The 20360-nt window shown below is 36.4% G+C and overlaps 1 protein-coding gene across 1 annotated transcript in view; it reads right to left on the bottom strand.

The window, feature by feature from the left end:
• The window catches only part of TBC1D22A (TBC1 domain family member 22A), a 187501-nt gene that overhangs the window by 101096 nt on the left and 66045 nt on the right, over positions 1-20360 (bottom strand). The window contains exon 9 of the mRNA XM_082309017.1: positions 10724-10833. Coding sequence (XP_082165143.1) covers positions 10724-10833 — 110 coding nt within the window. The remainder of the gene's footprint in view (positions 1-10723; positions 10834-20360) is intronic.

Below are 20360 nucleotides of genomic sequence, written 5' to 3' on the forward strand. Positions count from 1 at the left end.
AAGTAGCCCCACAGCTTAGTTACTCAATCACTCTTTTTTAAGCCTATCACTCAGCACTATTATGAGATTCTACCTAGGTCTTGCATCAGAGGACATGGAAAGCAACTACTCCCTATTCACCTTCTTCATGCAGCTCATCATTTTAAAGACTTCTATTACCATCCTCCACTTAGCCAAGTCATCCAAGCTGAAGAACGTAATCCATCACCCAGAAACTGTTCCATACCTTTTATCACACTTGTCTTGCTCCATTATTATTTTTTTAACTTTCAATCCATGATTTCAAAATGGGATGGAGAGAAGGGATTAGAACAGCATACAGCATATCAAGCATAAACTCATTTTAGGTTTTAGAAGTAGAAAGTGATGTTTTCTCTTTTGACAACTACTTACATAAACCCTTCTCCTCCCTACGTGGTAACAGGCAATGCTTCTACCATGGACACTTAGCTTCTTTATGAACTTCTGCTAAAGGACTTTATCAAAATGCATTTTGGAAATGTAATTAAACCATACAGTTGTCACAGTCTCACTGATTCCTTCCAAAAGCTGCTGATTTATGCTACTTTACAAAAGTTATAGAAAATATTAAATAATATGGTTTTTATCCTTTAACAATTAATTCTGTTTATTTTTACACTTTCTACACTTTCCTGATGTGCATGTCTAATTGTCTGAGCTCTCCTGAAACCCCTTGAAACCATTTTCAAAATCTGATACTATACCCACCCCGTTCCATTCCTCTCGTACTAAAGCACTTTTGAGCATTGATCTTGTCTACCCATTACCAGAGACACTCATGGGAGGTAATCACAAATATATTTCAAACTGAGCAGAGTTAGCAACTGCCTCTGAAATTCTTACTAGACATCCTGATGCACAGTATCCTAGTGACGCATTTAATCTTCTCAAAATGATGGGGAGGAATATAAGTCCTCCAGTGACCAAGCAAGCCCCTAGAAATTTCCAGAGTCCCAAAAGATCTCTCGTGGACAGGCGCCAGTCCAAACGCAGCAATTTTCATGCAAAGCTTATTGTTGTGGCATATTCCGACTATACAGTTCAGTGATATCACAAACAATAGATTTAATTACAATTCCTCTAAATCAATGCATGATTTATACTTTGCAAAGTAGACACTGATGTGATATGACTCAGGCTCATTGCTAATGACAGTCTCAGTGTAGATGAGTTTGAAGGATCATTTATCCAAAAAAATCTAACATTTTGACATTTTTTATCTCAGTTTTTGGTACATCAAGAGTTTCAAGATCTACTTTGAAATAATCTGTCTGAGGACAGATCATCAACAACCATGACAGCCCTTAGCTGCTCAAACTAAATCTACTCAGAGCCATACAACAAGACCAGAGCAGATATGCTTTTTTTACATTTTAACTATTCTAAGTTTTGAACAGACAACAGCAGACATGGTTTAATTACTGTCTCGTCAGAAGAACAGGACTAACATAACAATTGTGTTAATTACATTCCAACAGCTCATATTTACAACTCTACTGCCTGAGATTGTTTATTAACTTCCTAGTGTTGTTCAATAAAATGTATTTTTTTTTATTCAGGGAGTAAAAGTCTTCGAAGAACTCTATGAAGAGGAGCTTCAAACAAGACTTTGAAGATCTGAAGGTCCTTTGGAAAAGTCCCACAGAACGACACAATACTGCATGTGTTTTGCCCTCAAAAAAGTCTGCCCTTAATGGTATTCACTCTTAAGAGTAATTTATGTGTATTCTGTGTAAGAACATTCTCTTGAATTGAGAAAGACAAACCCAGCCTACAGAAAAAATTCTAGACTCTTGTTCTACTTTGAATCTTCTTTTCCTTCACTCTAAGTTTAAAACACCAGAAAACAGTATTTTCTCCAACAGATTATGTAAGAAAAACAGACGCAGACATTCGTGCATGGATACAGAAAGGATTCTGGATAGAAGCACCTGTTGTGGCCATGCTTATGTTTCACAAGATTTGAGTCTCACATAGGACATGAAGATAGAGTAAGAGAAAAATACCATTTAGGGGTATCATTTGGTAAGTGATTACTAAATATGTTGAAGTTGTCCATTTTTTCATTAGAAGAAAAGCCATTCTAGAATCCTGAACAGGCACAAATGCCTGCCCTAATTGCAGAACCTATTTCTCATGAAATTTCTCATGTTTATGACTTTCCAATTAATATCTAAATTTGAGAAACTGGATAGTTGAATTTAAAATTGTCCACAATTTAGAAGTAGCTTTATGGAAACCACTGATAATGAACAGAGTACGAGTAATTCCAAGCTATCATTTATTCATCAGAATAGAAGTCTCCATTCAACAATAAACTCACTTTCAGTAAGACAGAGCAATCCGTTTGCAATCATCAGCAGTCATCACTCTAATTATATCTATTATCATTCATACGGTTTTACAACACAACTTGCACTTTAATTCTAAAATAAAAAGCTGTTCCTTTTATAAGTGTTTTAAAACACAATTCTGATCAAGCAATCCATTGTTTTTCCTTAGAATAGTCATAGCTTTGACAAAACATACCACCATGTTTTGTCATTCTCAGGATCCAACTTGGACAAGACACTAGCATAAAATGAACAACCTAGATTTCTGGAAATTACTAAACAGTTATTACCATAAAGAAGTTCTGCCTCACAGATGGAGTTACAGCGATAGTAGCTGCAGGAACAGACACAGAGCATGAATATGCAGCTCAAACGTTAAGAGAACTACATACAGAAATAACTACAGCTAGCATTTCTGACAATTCCTGACAGGACTTCCATATTTCTAAAACATACATTTTTGACTGGCATTAGGATCTGTTTATACAAAAATTGGAGCACAACTGCAGTACTGTCTTTCAGTATCAGCTATATGATCTTACTGGAGACTCTAAAGACTGCTTTGGAGACGGTTATATCATATATCACATTTTCCCTGAATGCATCACATTTGCGGTGCTATGTTCAGCTGAGGAAGGCAGGAAGAAAGACTACTTTCTCCATTTAGCTAAGCCTACCAGAAGTGTTGGGCTGATGCATATCCAGAGATCCTAGACAAGCTATCACTGCATTTGCAAAGGCAGACCCCGCAGTACCTGTGATACAGAAACTTGACCCATGCATGAAAGCAAACATGCAACAGACACGTGGTTCACATGACAAGAGACAGATAAAAGACAGATTCAGACACTTACAGTACATATTCCTTATATCTGCCTATCTTGGCTAACGAACCCATATTCTCAGACAACAAATTGCAATTTATCATAACCCTAAACTAGCTATATAAATGAATTGCAGACATAATCAAGAAACTTGTCTTGCAAGAGTTTCATGAAAAGGTACAAAGAAAACTATCTTCAACCTATTTTCTCCTTAAAAATAAACCTTTCCTGTGAAGAATTTTCAGAAGAGCTAGCGTCAGTTATTTCTGTACGTACTTCTCAACATTTGAGCTCCATATTCATGCTATTTATTTGTTCCCACAGACCTCTGAAAGGCTTTCCAAGCAGTATTCCATCCATTCATAATTCAGATTTGAGGCACACGTTAGCAACAACTTTCCATAACTCAGGAGCAAGGAAGAACTTTGCAGGATACCCTTTGCAGATCATAAATCTTGCTATTTAATCAGCCACAGAAATAGCTAATATATACCTCAGTATACTCCAGTCCCTGGAAATTAATTATCTCCCTTTTATTCTAAAAATCCCCAGCCCTGATAAATAATGATATTAATATTTTATTGGTATTTTTAATATATCTGTTTAAATCATTATGCAATGCATATATTTCCCCTTTGGTTATTTTATTACCATTAGACTTGAAGTTAAAATGAAAAGTTATACTCTATTTTATACATGAATATTATGTTTTCTGGTGACACAGATCAGCGTGAACTTTTTCCTTGAATATTAATGGAACTCTGTTGAGGGAAATGTTATAAAGGATGATTTAGTAATAAAAGAAGCTAATTACGATGGCTATACGGGAATGTCTACTTAATTAAGCGGAAAAAATACTTGTGGGATAAGTTCTAGTTTTCCCATATGCACAGCCATTATTCTTACAGGTGAAAATGCAAAAATACTCATACGTCATCTACAGTTTAGAAGTGTTCTAAAGACAACCAGCTTTATCATGAGCATGGTGGATTGACATCTGAATGGTTTTATCTTTTGACTGTTCAACTTGAAATGCAAGACAAAATAGTTTTGGAAATTAACTAGCTACAGAAAAACCTAGGAATACGAGATTCTTATTCACAATAGGAATGCATCAAAATACTGTTATATAAATTACAAATGTGAAATTATCAACTAATGTGTTGAAACTAATCAAGAATGGTGGTCTTATTTAGACATATCTTGCACATGGCCACACACCCCCTCAGAAACAGGTTTTTATAAATCAGCGTTAGAGCATCTTGCAAGAATACAGGCTGGAGGAGGAGTTCTGTGGAAAAGGACCTGAAAGTCTGAACAGACAGCAAGCTCAGACTGAGCCAGTGCTATGCCCCGGCAGCAAAGGTGGCCAGCAGCCTCCTGGGCCAGTAGATGAAGGGAAGTGATTATCCCCACTCAGCACACATCATGGAATCACCGAGATTGGCAGGGACCTCTGGAGACCATTTAAGCCCAACCCCTGCCCAAAGCAGGGTGACGTGGAGCAAGCTGCTCAAGGCCATGTGCAGTCAGGCTTTGAACTTCAAAGATGAAGACACTACAACCTCTCTGACCCAAGAGTTCCAGAGTTCAATCACCTTTACAGTAAAGAATTTTTTTTCTAATGTTTAAAAATAATTTATTGTATTTCAAGACCATATCTAGAATATCCTATCCAGTTTTAGGGACCCAAGAAAAATATGAATAAACTGGAGCAAGGGCAAAAGGTCACCAAGGTGCTCAGAGGTACGGAGCACATGCCCTGTGAGAGGCTGAGGGAACTGGGGTTGTTCAGCCTGAAGAAAAGGCGGCTTTGGAGGCACCTAATAGCAGCCTGCTAAAATCTATGTTATCAGGGAGACAGAGCTGGGCTTTTAATAGTGGCACATAGTGGGAGGATAAGAGACAAGCAGCATAAACAAACAAGAAATGTTCCATCTGGCTATAGGGAGAAGCTTTTTCAACACAAGGACAATCAAGCACTGGAACAGGTTAGCCCCCAGTCTCCATCCTTGGAGTTTTTAAGACCCAACTGGACAAAGCCCTGAGCAACCTGATCTGACCTCAGAGCTGACCCTACTTTGAGCAGGAGGTTGGACTGGATGACCTGTAGAGGCCCCTCCCTACCAGAATTATCCTATGTTCTTATGATTTTAGAAGTTCTCATTTGTTTTCCTGAAATAAATGAGAAAAATCACAGTGAGGTATAATCTTTCTGGGACAAAAGATACAGAAAAAAATTGCAGCATAGTCACGAAGCACTGAAGAGGAAAACCATTACAGCATATCATCATCCAAAATTGACTGCTATAAGACAGTATATACAACTACAGATTACAAGATTAACTGACATCTTAGAGAGACACAAATTTATATTAAACAAATCTCCTAGTATTTATATTTAAATCCATTTTTTAAAAATTTCAATCAAATTGTGATGAGACGTGTAGCACTTAGAAGCCTGTAACTAGAGAGAAAAAACTGAGAAAGAAGATGCAAAGTAATTTGAGACTACAAAATAGACTAAACTATTGTTCAATAACAAACATTAACTACTGGAAAAGCTCTGCAAAAGAAAAATGCGAAATATTACCTCTAACTGGAGCCAAAGACATACTTGCAAAGAAAACCCCAGATCATCAAAAAACAGCATGAGTGAATCTGCTAAAGCAACAGATGATTTGACCAAGTTTTTTATTTCTTCTCTAGGCTAAGAACTGTAAGCATGTCAGGAAGTGATTGTCATGCTGCTCAATGCCAACACTATCTTTTTTTCCATATGTCCCTATAGTTCAAAGATGTGTTGTAATATTAAAAATACACAGAGTCACTTTAGATAAAGAAGGGAGGGGGGTAAGATGAGTGAAGAAAGGAGAAGTAACAGATATTAGGCGTAGCAAAACTCGACCAAGAAATACATATTTCTTAATAACACCTTTGACAATTCTGGAATCAAGAAAATGAGACAATCTGAATAGCTTGGAAAAATAAATGAGTTTTCTGTTAAGAATAATAAAGGGATTCAAATACAATCATTTTTCCATTACACTCTTATGCGTTGGAAAGACAAACACACAAAAAAATGTATCTAGCTCATATTAGTCAAAAATTTCACAACAGGACCCTAGTTGTTATCACAGTACACCCTTTAAACTTATCCAATACTGGTAGGCCAACATCAAATGGAAGCCTATACCGATGAATAAATTAATGGATATATCCTGCAGAGATACTCAGATTGCAGTTATCACCAGACGTCACATTCCTCTTCTCTAAAATCCTTGTATGGTTTATTCAGACGTCTCAAAGTATCAGTAGTCATACATGAGTCTCTTATGACTTATTTTCACAGAAAAAAGGAAACGTAATAGCACTAATCTTGTTTGGGATGCTGCTTTGGTTTTGTGTTTTTATGTTGTCTGGTTTTGTGGCCTTGTGAGAGAGAAGCAGTTTTTCCTGGTTGGCTGTAAAGACATTCCATTACCTACAGTAGATCACATGGAAAATACTAAAGGACTAATAAGAAGCAATTTAATGACCCTTTCCAAGAAACAATCAGCAGCAACTTTCTTGAGAAGACATATAGACCATTTAGACTACTGCATATTGGCAACAAGCTTGATAAATTTAGAATCTACAGCCATTAAAGTAAATCTATGTCTCAGCTGTCATGATCCTGCCTTGGCCCTCCTGTGTTCTACTCATTTCTTTGCTATGGTACCTATTCAAGGTGTTCACCCCTTAAACCAACCAGTGTTTTTCTTCTTTTGTTGTGTTGTCAGGCATTTCAGCTCCATGAATCAGCTCGCAAAAGGTAGCACTCAGCAAGGGATAGACAGGAATGAGCATTCAGGTGCAGACAGGAGCATAGGATTATTACAATTTGATGTAGATCATCTTACGCAATTTGGGGCATGATTTGATCTTAAGTTTAATGATTCCAGGTCCCACCTCACCCATCCCCATTTAGTTCTTGGCCCCCTACCAGTGGATTTGGTGATCATGCACCCAGAATCCAAGTCAGTTAGAATCATATAATGGTTTGGGTTGGAAGGGACCTTTAAAGTTCATCTAGTCCAACACCCTGCCACAAGCAGGGACATCTTTCACTACATCAGGTTGCTTAAAGTCACATCCAACCGGACTTTGAACACTTCCAGGGATGGGGCATCCACAACTTCTCTGGGCTCCCTCATCATAAAAAATGTATTCCGTATGTCCAATCTAAACCTACCCTGTTTCAGTTTAAAACCATTACCCCTTTTCCTGCCACTACAGGCCCTGGTAAAAAGTCTCTCTCTGTCTTTCTTACAATCCCCGTTAAGTACTGAAAGGTCTCAATAACATTTCCCCACAGCCTTCTCTTCTCCAGGCTGAATAATCCCAACTCTCTCAGCCTTTCTTCACAGGAGAGGTGTTCCACCCCTCTGATCATCTTTGTGGCCCTCCTCTGGACCCGCTCTAACAGGTCCATGTCTTTCTTGTGCTGGGGACCCATGAGCGGGATGCAGTACTCCAGGTGGATTCTCATGAGAGCAGAGCAGGAGGGAAGAATCACCTCGCTCAAGCTGCTGGCCACGCTTCTTTTGATGCGGCTCAGGATACGATTGGCTTTCTGGGCTGCAAGCACACATTGCCAGCTCATATCCAATTTCTTATCTACCAGTATTCCCAAGTCCTTCTCAGCAGGGCTGCCCTCAATTCATTCATCCCCCAGTCTGTATGGATATTGGAGACTGCCCTGACCCAGGTGCAGGACCTGGCACTTGGCCTTGCTGAACTTCATGAGGTTTGCATTGGCCCACTCCCCAAGACTGTCAAGATCCCTCTGGATGGCATCCCTTCAGTCAAACAATCTTTATTCTCTCGGGTTTTTTATCCCCTTCCTTTCAATAAGCTAATTTCTTATTGGGTTAGTTCTCCCAACGAACTCAACCTGCAACTACACGACTCCTCTTATCTGACAAGTAAAGTGGTATCAACACAGAAGGGAACCAAAACAGCAGAATGGGAGAAAAAACTCAAGCAAACCCTTTCATTTCAGCAGCACTCTGCAGTTGCACTGAATTAACTGTAACATCATTAGTCACACCACTAGCATAATCTTTCAAGCCTGCTTTTGATAGATGAGTGCATCCTTGAATACATCCAATTGATAACCATTTCATTTACATGAGCTTAAATTTTCATTGATGCAGTTTTAATTCCATTACCATTAGTTTCAATATTTGGTTTATCAGTACTTGATGGTTTTGTATGAAAACAGAATTTTAAGGAGAAATGATGCCTCTGAACTTCCTTTTCTAGGAGAGAAAAAAAAAAAGAAAAAAAAAAGAAAAAAAAAAAAAAAACAAAAACAAAAAACAAAACAAAAAAAAACAGAGCAGCAGGCCTGTGACAGATGATGTTCCAGAAACAGTTAAAACAGTTGGAGGGCTTGTGCTTCTTTACCTGGCTTTCTTGCTTTCAAGCAGATTTCAAGTTCTCACTTTTTTTTTATTTATAAATTCTCACATATTTTTGATATATGGTCAAATATTTTTAAATGTGGTAGTTCTGAGAGATTGAAATAAGCAAAGCAGCACTTTTCTTTACAGGAATCAACATGACAAAAAGATTATGTTTTTCAGAAAACATTGAGCTACTAATTTGACCTTTAACCAGAAGAAATACACTTAAAACACCTTCAAAGAAGTTAAAGATTTCTGTTTGTTGACTCAAGTTTATAACAGTTCTGTCAAAAAGGAACTCTGTTACAAGTTTAAATTCACAATATGCCTTAGCAAATATGTCTTAGCCAATGAAACATTCATACTAAAACATAAGTCATAGGCAAGAATATGTTAAAACACTTTTAAAAATACTAAGTACCATAAGGAAAGAAATATCTATCAAAAAATTGCAATCAAAATAAAGAATCCGGAAAACATTAATTTAGTTTCACTGAAAAGTACAGCTTCAATTCATAGGAACTTTTATGGTTATTCACATATTATGATGATTTACTAATCACTGGAGGATAGCCATTTTCCACACACATAAATTCAATTCCAGTGTCTTTGCTACATTAAAACCACTGGGAGAAACAAAACCTCTAATTTCCTAGCAGTTGTCCAAAGCATTTCAAAACAAATAAAGTTACATGAGACCTATGAAAAGGATTGAATCTAATGAGTACAGTAGAAGCACACGTCCATCACCTCATCTTTTAAGAGAATGTTAGGAATAAATCAACCAAAGTTTTGCTATCCCTGTAAAAATTTCTATTGTCACCAAAATAATACTGAAACAATTTCACAAAGAAGATCCTCTAGACTATACAAGTAGCTCACTTGAAAGCAGGGAATAATGAGAAAGAGAAGGTATGAACATAAAAAAAAAAAAGAAGCAGCAGAAATGTGCTAAATATTTGTAAGCATAATTTATTTTCTAATCAGCTCACGGAAAGCAGCAAATGAACCCTGACTGCAAACATCTGCCTACCAAACATTGCTAAAAACCATTCTTTGTTGCCAGTGCAAAACAGAAATCATCACCTTTCAGAAACTTTCACATTTCTAGCAAAGGTCAATTTTGGTCCCATCGTAACTCAGGAATTCACAAGGACTATTATTTTAGTGCGTATATTCTGAGTTTACAAAATCAGATTGTTTTTACTTTCTACCAAGATTCAAAATGTTTATCTTGAGTGACACAGATCTGAAAAGCAGGTATTAGATAGGTAGTATTTGACGCCTATTGCAACACAAAGTCTATAAAATTTAATTTAGGTAACTTCTTTGTAAGCTGGAAAGTCCAAAGTTTCTACTTTACTGTGCGTCAGCATTGCAGCATGAAGTGTTTTAATATGCTAAATATCAAATACACGTTTGGACTCCCATTTAATCTATGGTAGATCGTATGGGTCCCTTGTAGATCCTTCTAATCTTCATAAACTTACATGCCAACGAATACAAACATGTACACACAAATCCACCATTCTCAGTCTGTAACTTGCTGCATTTAACAGAAAATTGTGCCCGCATTTGTAGCTTCTCCACACAGACAAAATTCAAACACTCAATGAAGTAGCCTAAGTATCAAGTTTTAAATGGATGTTTTAAAAATAAGAAGATAATTTCAGGAACTACTAAGACAGCAATTGTTTATGGGTTGCTATATTAATGACTTAAAAATGAATAAATAAGCCAGCTTGTCATCACCTCAGTGAGACCATTTTACTTGGAAACTTGAGCAAACATTCTCCATGCTTGGTGACTTAGGTGCACAACATGGATCTAAAATTGGAGCCTTCAACTCTGCCCTAGAACATCATACTACTATGAAACATGCAGACATTTTGATGAAAAGAAGTTGCACTTTTTTTTTTGTCTTTTCTTTTCTTAATACTATGCCAAACTTGCAGCAGCAGATTTCTCCAAGGGGAAAATCTAGTTCTCCCCTGTTTTTCATAGATGTACTCTTTCTCAAAAACCTTAAAGTAGTTCAAAGCCATGACATTAATTGGTTAACTCCACTACTTACAGACAGGAAAAATCAATTTACCTGAATGCCATCAAGCAACTTGCTCATGCACCAGTAACTGTCAGCTTCTATGTTCTGCAGCACTTCTTCAGGCAGACTGGAAACATCAAAATTTTCCACTTCTTCTTCTTCTGTTTCAGGAAAAGAAAGAAAAAGACAAGCCAATGAAGTGCACAGAATAAATAAAGCAAGGATGAGGAAAATAATTGAAAACAAAGACAACCACCACTTATCTTCTAGTCAGAAATTTCAATGCACATTTACTTTAACAGAGACTAAATGAATCATTTATTGCTCAACTGTGTCATCTAATGGCTTTAAATGTTAATGAATATTTAATTTCTCACAGACTATGAAAATTTTAAATCATGCCTGGTTAACCAAAATTAATATATAATAAATTACTTCATTCTAAACATTTCACACCTGAAAGAGGATCATCAGAAGCACTTTAACAGCCCTCTAGCTATGTATGAACAATCTCTGCAGAAAGTGTCTACATTTGCATCATGCACAGAAAAATATGTTGCCAGTCTTGACAGAAGAAAAAGCCCTGAGAAATACTTTTTAGAAAAGCAGTGAAATTTATTTAGAAAGTTGACTACAGCTTTTCAGGGAGGATTTGTTTTTCAGGCAAGCATTCAGAATCAGAACGTATCAGACAAAAGGAAACAGATGATTCCTGCCCCCCACCCCGTGATTCTCAATACTGGAAAAGCACAGAACCCCAATGATATCTAATTCATGGAAACTGAGTCTTTCACACAAGTGTGTTAAAAGAAATTCACATTTTGCTATGAACTGAAATTTTACCACCTAAGCCACATTGTTTTATTTTTAAACCATGGCATCTGAATTAATCCGTTTTGAAAAGAACACAGAATGTGCTGCCTTGCCAGCTGACTCCCAAAGCTCCCATACAGGCCCAGAAGAGAGTTTAACATGAGCTGGGAATGCTCTGAGTAAATGCTGTAGCTTCCCTCTTGCAGCAGCTCACAGTGTCTTACTGTATCAAGCTGAGAGTCAAAGCAGCATCCTTCCCAGCCCTGGTTTCTTCTCAAGGAGCGGGAGGTGCAGAAGAGAGGTGTTTGATTCTACTTAAACAGAGTATGATATACCAAAGAAGGAATTTCCTCCATTACACAACTGCAAGGTAGCATAGAATAAACAGTAAGAGAAAACCAAGAATATGTAGTATCTTAAAACTCCTCTATTATCTGTCTCACAGCTTTGCAGCATGTCATTACGGAAGCCTAAGTACATCTTTAGGTTGTCACATTTGATTGTGCTACCTTAAAGCACTTATTTGTCAATGGTAATAACCATGAGCATTACACGTTATAAAATAATTTTAACATAGCAGTGATTTTACCACTACTAGTAGACACTGGTAGCAACCACAGCATTCTTGTTTGCACTGGTGTCTATTATGTGCGTGTGCATCTTCTAAGGGATCGTTGTTTTTAGATTGTGAAATATTAATAGCTGTAGGACAAGGAGATTAGGTTGTGCTAATAAAACATTAGTTAAGGTACTGGAAACCTGGTAAATAAAACAGGGGATTGCAGCAGAGACTCCATAAAATAAAAGCACACGATGATCTCGGAGGTGGCAGGACTGTAAACAACGCACCAGAAGTCACTTACTTATTATTAAAGGAATGCCACATTTGCATTGAAGTACAGTTTTAAAACCCCAGTTTCTAAAAGAAGATCAACAAACAAGTATCCAACATATTTTAAATACTCTATATAATAAACTCAGATATACTGCCTTGCAAAACAGTGAAGAAAGAGTGAGTAGCAGATTGCAGCAAACTTTTTTAATAGCTGATCCTCTTGTGAGGAGGAAACTTCTTAACCAATGCCAGCAGCACATTCCTCCCAGCAAAAGGAGGACAGCCCCCCCCAGAAATCAGTATCATACTCCTCTCCTGGCAACAAACAGCAAATTCTCACAATGCTCTGTGAAAAACGGGAGTAACATAGGCAGTAACTGGGAGGTAACACTCCCCTCCAACGTCTTGCTGTTCCGTTCCCATTACTTTCTCTGTTAGACTCCCCTCATTAAAGACAGGTTCTAGAACAAACTGGGGTTCATTTCACTTATTAAATCTAACCCCTTCAGAAAAAAGCCTAGCATAAAATAAAGGTAAAAGTTTTTTCATGGTAAAGATGCTTGAATACAATAGAGATAACAAGAAAGTATTGAAGGCAAAACAGACCAACACCAAGAAAAAACCCAGAACACCTAGCAATGAAGAAACCCAGCTCAGATTAGACAAGTAGCTAAGGTGATGTACATTTAGTAAAATTAATCCAAATCGAAAAGCCAGTTCCGCAGCTTAGAAAGACACCAGAAAAGTCCCTCAAAGTCCAGAAAAAGTAGCAAATTATTATTAATACCAACATGTCCTTTACTAAGTCTGCTAACAGAAAAACTATTGAGTGCTCATAAGACTTACTCACAGGAAGACCGAAAATTACTAGACTTAACATGGACAAAAAAGTCAATTTAAGATGACAAGTTTCATATGAATCTGTGAAAAAATAAATATTAATAAATATTCACTTAATAAAAATTAAGTATCAACTTATCTACCTCCAACATGAGGTTGGAGGTAAACAAGATAACAAGAAACAAGGTAACAAGAAAACCCCACAATTTTCAGCAGAGAAGCCCTTTTTAACAGTTCAGAAATTAAAATTAAGGATAAATATTCCTATTAAGTTAGAAGAGAAGGACTCTTTCCGACAGAAAAGAAGATGAATGATGTATCCTCCAAATTTTTTGGTATATCCCATACATGTTAACTCATAAAAATGTCTTACAGTTATACTGTTTATGTTTATTTTATATTCATAAAAGAGAGCCACAGCAGGGGGGAAAAAAAGGTCTAGTTAATATTTGTAATTTTCACTTTAATATTTTAAACAGCAAAAAAAGGAGTAATCCATTTTCTCTCTGCCTCACAATGTCTACAGAAAAAATAATAAATGAACCAGAGTTCCTCATATTTATATAAACCACAAACATATATTGAACTGTATTTCCCTTGAAAGAAGCAGTCTTCAGGTCCTCCTTCACTAAACACTTGCTGAAAGAATGAGATTACGACTACTTAGCTAGTGTGTTCCTTTGCAAATTTCCTGCCTTTGAGCACCTTTTCTTTTCATGATACTGCTATCACATTTCTGAACAAAAAGGAAGTTATAAACCATAGCACAACACAATAACTCTTCTACAGGTAGCCATGAAAAGATAACAAATGAAAAAGACTTATCTTCTCTTTCTCATCTTTCTTATCTTACTTCTTTTTTGTCCTTCTCTTTCAAAATCTATCATTTCACACTACATTCTCATACCAGGATTTAAACCAACAAAAAAGCTGAGGATACACCTAACCATCAAAAGGTGGGTGCCCTCACCTCCCTTCACAGCCAACACAAAAAAGCAAGCAGTGATGGAGTATTAACTGTCTTGTTCTAGAGTAGAAACCTAAAATAAATCAGATTAATCACATCCAAAGAAAATCCTGTTTCTCAATATTAGCTATAACATGATCTTAAAAGGATTGCCTCAGAATGCAGACCTCTAAACTGCCTAAGTCTAGACACAGCTGAAAAAAAACAACTTTAAACGCCCATAAAAAGACTTCTCATCCCGTGACTGAACTACCTGCAACAAGCAAAAATGACAGGCTGCAAGACAACAGCAGCAGTTTGAGAAACAAGGCTGAAGCAACTTGGACAGCAAAGACCCCCCAGCATTAAATTTTGGAAAAATTAGATTCTAATTGTTCTAGTAATGAAGGACTATCAAATTAGAAAGACACATTTTTATTTTTTTCCCCAGAAAGTAGAATACAGCTTTTAAGAAACATCTTCCAATGGTTCCAACTACTTCTCATCACAGGTACGTTCACCAAGCACAGAGAGGATGTCAGGACAGCCCCTTCGGAAAAGAACACGGGTCTGACGCAAATTCACTGTTCTAAGTAGAATTCTCATTACTCCACAGGAAAAAAAATGGATTAGAGATGGAAAGGCAACTATTATCAAGTTCTTTCTGCTCTAGTTTGGGTGATCCTATCAATCAAAAGATACAGAGAGCACTTAGGAACCATCCAATTCTTTCACTAAAAGAATCCATAGTCCCTAAATATAACGTCACAGAGCCGCAAGCTCCAACACTACAGAAATAAAAATAGCTCTTTTAGGAAGTACTCCTCCAGCTTTCTTGTTCTGTCTCTCCCTTTGGAAGAGACATCCAAGAACACTATGGTTTTCTGTAGCTTATACTGACTGGATCTCTAGCATTTTCATAAGTCTCTTAAATGTAAAATAAATATTCAGGATTTTTTATATGTTCTTTAAATATATAAGCTACTTCCAGTCCAATTGTCATTCCCATTGTGCTCCTCATGCATCACTAGAGTCATCTCTTCTAATGTCAGATAATAAAGCTTTGCAACACAAAAAAAACCCCTAACTAAATTGCTAAGACAACTCAATTGTATTTCAATTATACACTAGTAGTATTTACCCTATGTAAAACAACCGTCTCAAACTTTAGCTTAAAACTCTGCAACCAAATATTTCAAAGAGTAAATCTAATTAGAGAGATATTAAAATACATTTTCATTAGATCAGCTAAGACATAGATTTTTGTATATGTTATATTAACTGGTACTTTTTGATTAAATGTGGGGTATGCTGAACAAGGAGCTACACTGTGGAAGCCATCCAGACAGTAAATCTAATAAAGAAGGCACAGCATCACAAAAGCCACCAAACAAGCAAGCACTCAGTGATAGGCAATTTCTGCTGCATCAATTCACCTTAACTTGCTGCACTTTACTGAGGAAGTTCAAAACTGACTCTGAATATCCGAATGACCCTTTTCCACACTACAGCTGAAATAAAAAAAGGCCATCCACTTTCATGACAAGCTCCAATTAAGGAACATTTGATTGGCAGAATAACATGCAAAATAACAGTTCACATATTTAACATTTATTCATTTATTTGTGTAGGCACATAGTGCAAAGTGCTTCTTTTTCCATGCACTTTTCAGGGGAAAAGCAATCAAGTTGCATGTTACTTTTTTTTTTTTCCCCTCCTTATTTAGATGAAGAAAAACACACTAGAGATGGTTAGAAAAGAAAAAGCAGAAGGGTTTCAGGACAAACAACAGAAGAAGCAAAAATAACCATCCCAAAACTACACGAGATTATTTCAATTTAAGACTTGTGCTTGAAAACAGAATTGCAAATTCTGGTTTTAGATAACTTTGAATTTATTTGCAATGAATGAAATCTGAATGGACACTAACATAAAGATTAAATAACAAGAATATGGGGGAAAACAGCAGGCCAATGAGTACATGTATCAATATCTGGTGAAAAAAAAATCACTGCATAAAATTTCCCAATTACGAAGTCTCACAGCAACATTTCTCATTTTCTTCAGTTTCCTGTGGAGATCTTTATCGTGTTATCTATGCAATTGTAGAAGACAGTAGAATAGCTGCCTGGAGGAAAACTGCTGTAGCATGGAGTCAATGACATGCTGATCTGAATATGTGCATTGCTGTAAGCATGGTATTAGCTGTTCTTTACTCATTCCCAGTGTATGCTTCTGAAACTTCACACGGTGCAAAAAGAATGAGTAACTTTTTCTAAACAACTTTAACTGGATCCACTCCCAAAGGCAGAGACATAAGGATAAAATGAAAAATAATAAAATTATTACTTACAACTACTTACCGATTTCTTTTTCCAATGGCAGTAGAACATAATAAACAGATGATAACGGCTTGCCTCCATTTAAAATAGATTTTAATATGAGATTAAGCCTACTTGATGATTTTGGTGGAAATTGTTCAAAACGTTAAAATTAAGTTCATATCTGATCTCTGTCTTTTAGACGTATTTGATTTCTTCTAAAAAATGCTTGAATTTCACCTTTTCAGTACAGATCATGGGTAAAAACATCTGCCATTACAGACAGATGGAATCATCCAATACACATTTTTTCATTAAAGACCTGGAAAAGGTTAATTTCAGAGAGAATTTGGTTTATGAAGAAATCATGTCCTGAAATAAAACTAAAATACTGAAAACATACATTATTAAAACGGGTTAATGATGTTGCTACTTTAACTAGCAGCCCTCTCAGTGCATCCAAAGAGCCATCCGTGTTCAACTATGTGTTCCAATGCAACCAACAAAAAGGCAACCTGCATTCAGAATTTCTCTAAACCTGTTACTTACACCAACACCAATACTCAGTCTTTATAAAGTGGGAAGGAAATAAATGTAACTTGATAGTTTTAGTACTTCATTACACTAAGCAAGCTCATACAAAAAAATATGTCTAATAAATAAAGCTTACATTCTTTCAAAGGAAAACAATTTTTACATAAACAGACATTTAATTGGCTTATTAATGTTTTAATTTTGGCTTTTTGTCTCAGCACTCAGAATCAGGCAAAACTCAGATGAATTCACTGCAGTGGGCGGTAAGGGATGAAATGGATGGTGGTATAAGAAAGATCCAGCACTGAAGCCCAAAACAGACTGTAAGATGATGAGTTAATTATGATTGTTCTTTACATACATCCAATATACAAAATAATAACTATAAACATTACAAAGGTTAATTCTCTGAACATCTTAAAATAGTTCCTTTTTGAGAACTAATTTGTGCAAATGTATTTCTCATCTAACATATAAAAAGTATTACCATATGTTTCAAGTCCAAATTATATGGCTCTTGCAGACTTGCAAGGAAATCATTCTGACTGTACCTGCACAGGTACTTGTCTGTATGAAGTTTGCTGTGTTGTAATCTACTTTAGATGTTGTATCTTCAGATAGACCTAACCTAAAAGTTACGAGCTAAGTATAGAAACTACAAAACTATATGCATATACGATTGCATGCAGAGGTGAACAGTAGTATTTCCACATCTAGAAGATCTTACATATTCCACTTCAAATTCAGTTTTCAAAAAGCCTTATGAAACAGCTATTCAGCCACTGCTGCACTAAGGCAATGTTTTTCTAAGAAGATCAGGACATAAAAGAGCATTTAAATGTAAATTCTTTCAGAAACAATTACCTAATTAAATATGTACATAACCACATCAATATCTCTCATTGAAAAAAATTCTAATTACATATTTATCTGATAGAAATGGCTTTTGAGCTGTTAAGGATTGTCGTGGTTTAGCCCCAGGTGGAAACTACACACCACACAGACGCTTGTTCACCACCCTCCGCTCCAATGCGATGGGGGAGAGAATCAGAAGAGCAAAAGTGAGAACACTTGTGGGTTGAGAGAAGAACAGTTTAATAATTGAAATAAAATATAATAATAATAATAATAATGAAAATGAAAATAACAAAAAGAGATAAATAAAACCCAAGACAGACAAGTGATGCAAGTGAAAAACAATTGCTCGCCACCAACAGACCAATGCCCAGCCTGTCCCTGAGCAGCAGCCATGCCCCAGCCAACTCCCCCCAGTTTCTATACTGGGCATGACATCATATGGTATGGAATAGCCCTTTGGCCAGTTTGGGTCAGCTGTCCTAGCTGTGCCCCCTCCCAGTTTCTTGTGCCCCTCCAGCCTTCTCGTTGGCAGGCCAGTATGAGAAGCTGAAAATTCCTTGACTGCTTAGCAACAACTACACCATCAGTGTGTTATCAACATTATTCTCATCCTAAATCCATAACACAGCACTATACCAGCTACGAGAAAGAAAATTAACTCTATCCCAGCCGAAACCAGGACAAGGATTAATCACCAAAGGAAAAACATCCCTTTCTTTGTGATACTGCAGTAACAAAGGTAAAACTAAAAAAAATTAAAAAGAACTCAATCATCTCATCAGTCTAGGCTTAGGTAAACATGACCTTATTGCATTTCAAATACTCCCCTATTACCAGTCGTGTTCTCCCACACACAATGTATTGTTGACTTGTCTGTTTTAACACTGTTAAATCTTACACTTGCTTTCAGTTGATCTGCCACAATTTCCTTAAGATGTACTAGGAAGCAAGATAAATATATTTATACATCATTATAAGAATGATGTTTTAAACATTAATCATTTTACTTTATTATATTAATTCTCTAAATTTTACTGAACATAGGGAATGTTATAGTCTCCTTTGACCTGGAGAACAAGGTAAATCGCCGTCTCCAAAAACACTGCAAACTTGATTACTTTGACCTAATTTTTATGCTCATCAGAATTAATGTATGACCCTCCAAGTGCTCTCAATTTGTTCTGTCACAAAAGAGTAAATACTTCATATACTTATTCTCTAATTCCAGATTCTTCATAACAGTAATCAGTAAATCACCGAGAGACTACCTTTAGTGGCTGTACATGCTTGCCAGTAAGATTTTCTACTCAGGCTTTTTCTAGACTAGATTTTAATGGCTTTCTTCCCCCTGCTACTAAGTCCAGAACTTGCCCTTAATTCTTATTCATAACCCACTGCACATATCTACATGGAAATAGTCCTGTTTTTAAAAATGATAAATTTACTTGAAAAACAGGGAAACTCTCAGCTCATATTGCAAGTTAAACAAAAGACATCGGTTCCTCATAGGCTACAGACAACTGAGATTACCACTCAACAATTCATATATGAGAAAGATTAAAAATATCTTTACTACTTCAACAACTCTACCACCAAAATAGGGCACAAAAGAGAACTAAGTAAACCAGGTGGCACCAACAGGTCTTTGACCCACCGAACTTGCATAATGCCAAATACAAGACTGGCAACCTCTTACACAGGTTAGAAATCTGGCCAGTAAATGCAGTTTCCATTTAGAAAAAAAGGTACAAGCCACATCCTTGAGCATGACATTACTGTGAAACAGGAGTCTTCAAATCGTGTAAGATGACAGATCTTCTTAAAAATGTATTTTAGCAACAATGAAGAACACAACGTTCAGCACAAATTCTTCTCGGAGTAATCACTTCAATAGGTTTGCTGCTGTCAACCAGAACAGATTGCCAGGGAGAAGTGGTGCATGGGATACCAAATTACAGGACTAGTAATTAGCATCCAATATGCACAATGAGCACCGGATGCTGATGAGCATTTTCTCAGAATGCCTGATAAGGGAGTTTCCTGAGAAATCCAGAAGGTGCTTGGAGAATAGGAAATGAAAGATTAAAGGTTGAACATGTCTCCCAAGCCACATCTTTTAATTATCTACTTTGTGCTTATCATTTAATTTTTTAAAGCATCAAGCCTATATATGCACACACACACAAACAAGCAGCACACAAAACAGCAAGAATGAGGTAAGAGTAGGTAAGAATAGGGTGGTCAAACAAGTCTAAAGCAAGCCTCAGACACAGGCCTTGCCTGTGTTAAGGTATGGGATTGATTACAGGGCCATTTTAGAGATAGTCACTCTAGCACTGTATTTCTTAAAACTGAAGAGCCTTCAAAAAGAATCTATAAATGAATGTAGATTTTAAAAGGAATTATTTATCGGACGGGGGAAAAAAAAAATCAACTGCATTAAAGGCCTAAATGTGTTTAAAAGATTAAAAAAACAGTCTATGTATCTGTGCATTGCAAGGGTGAATTTTAAAAGTACTGAAAATTAATACTTCTTACCAG

Source organism: Platalea leucorodia, assembly GCF_965183815.1.
Source record: "Platalea leucorodia genome assembly, chromosome: 4".
In the NCBI taxonomy this organism is placed as follows: Eukaryota; Metazoa; Chordata; class Aves; order Pelecaniformes; family Threskiornithidae; genus Platalea; species Platalea leucorodia.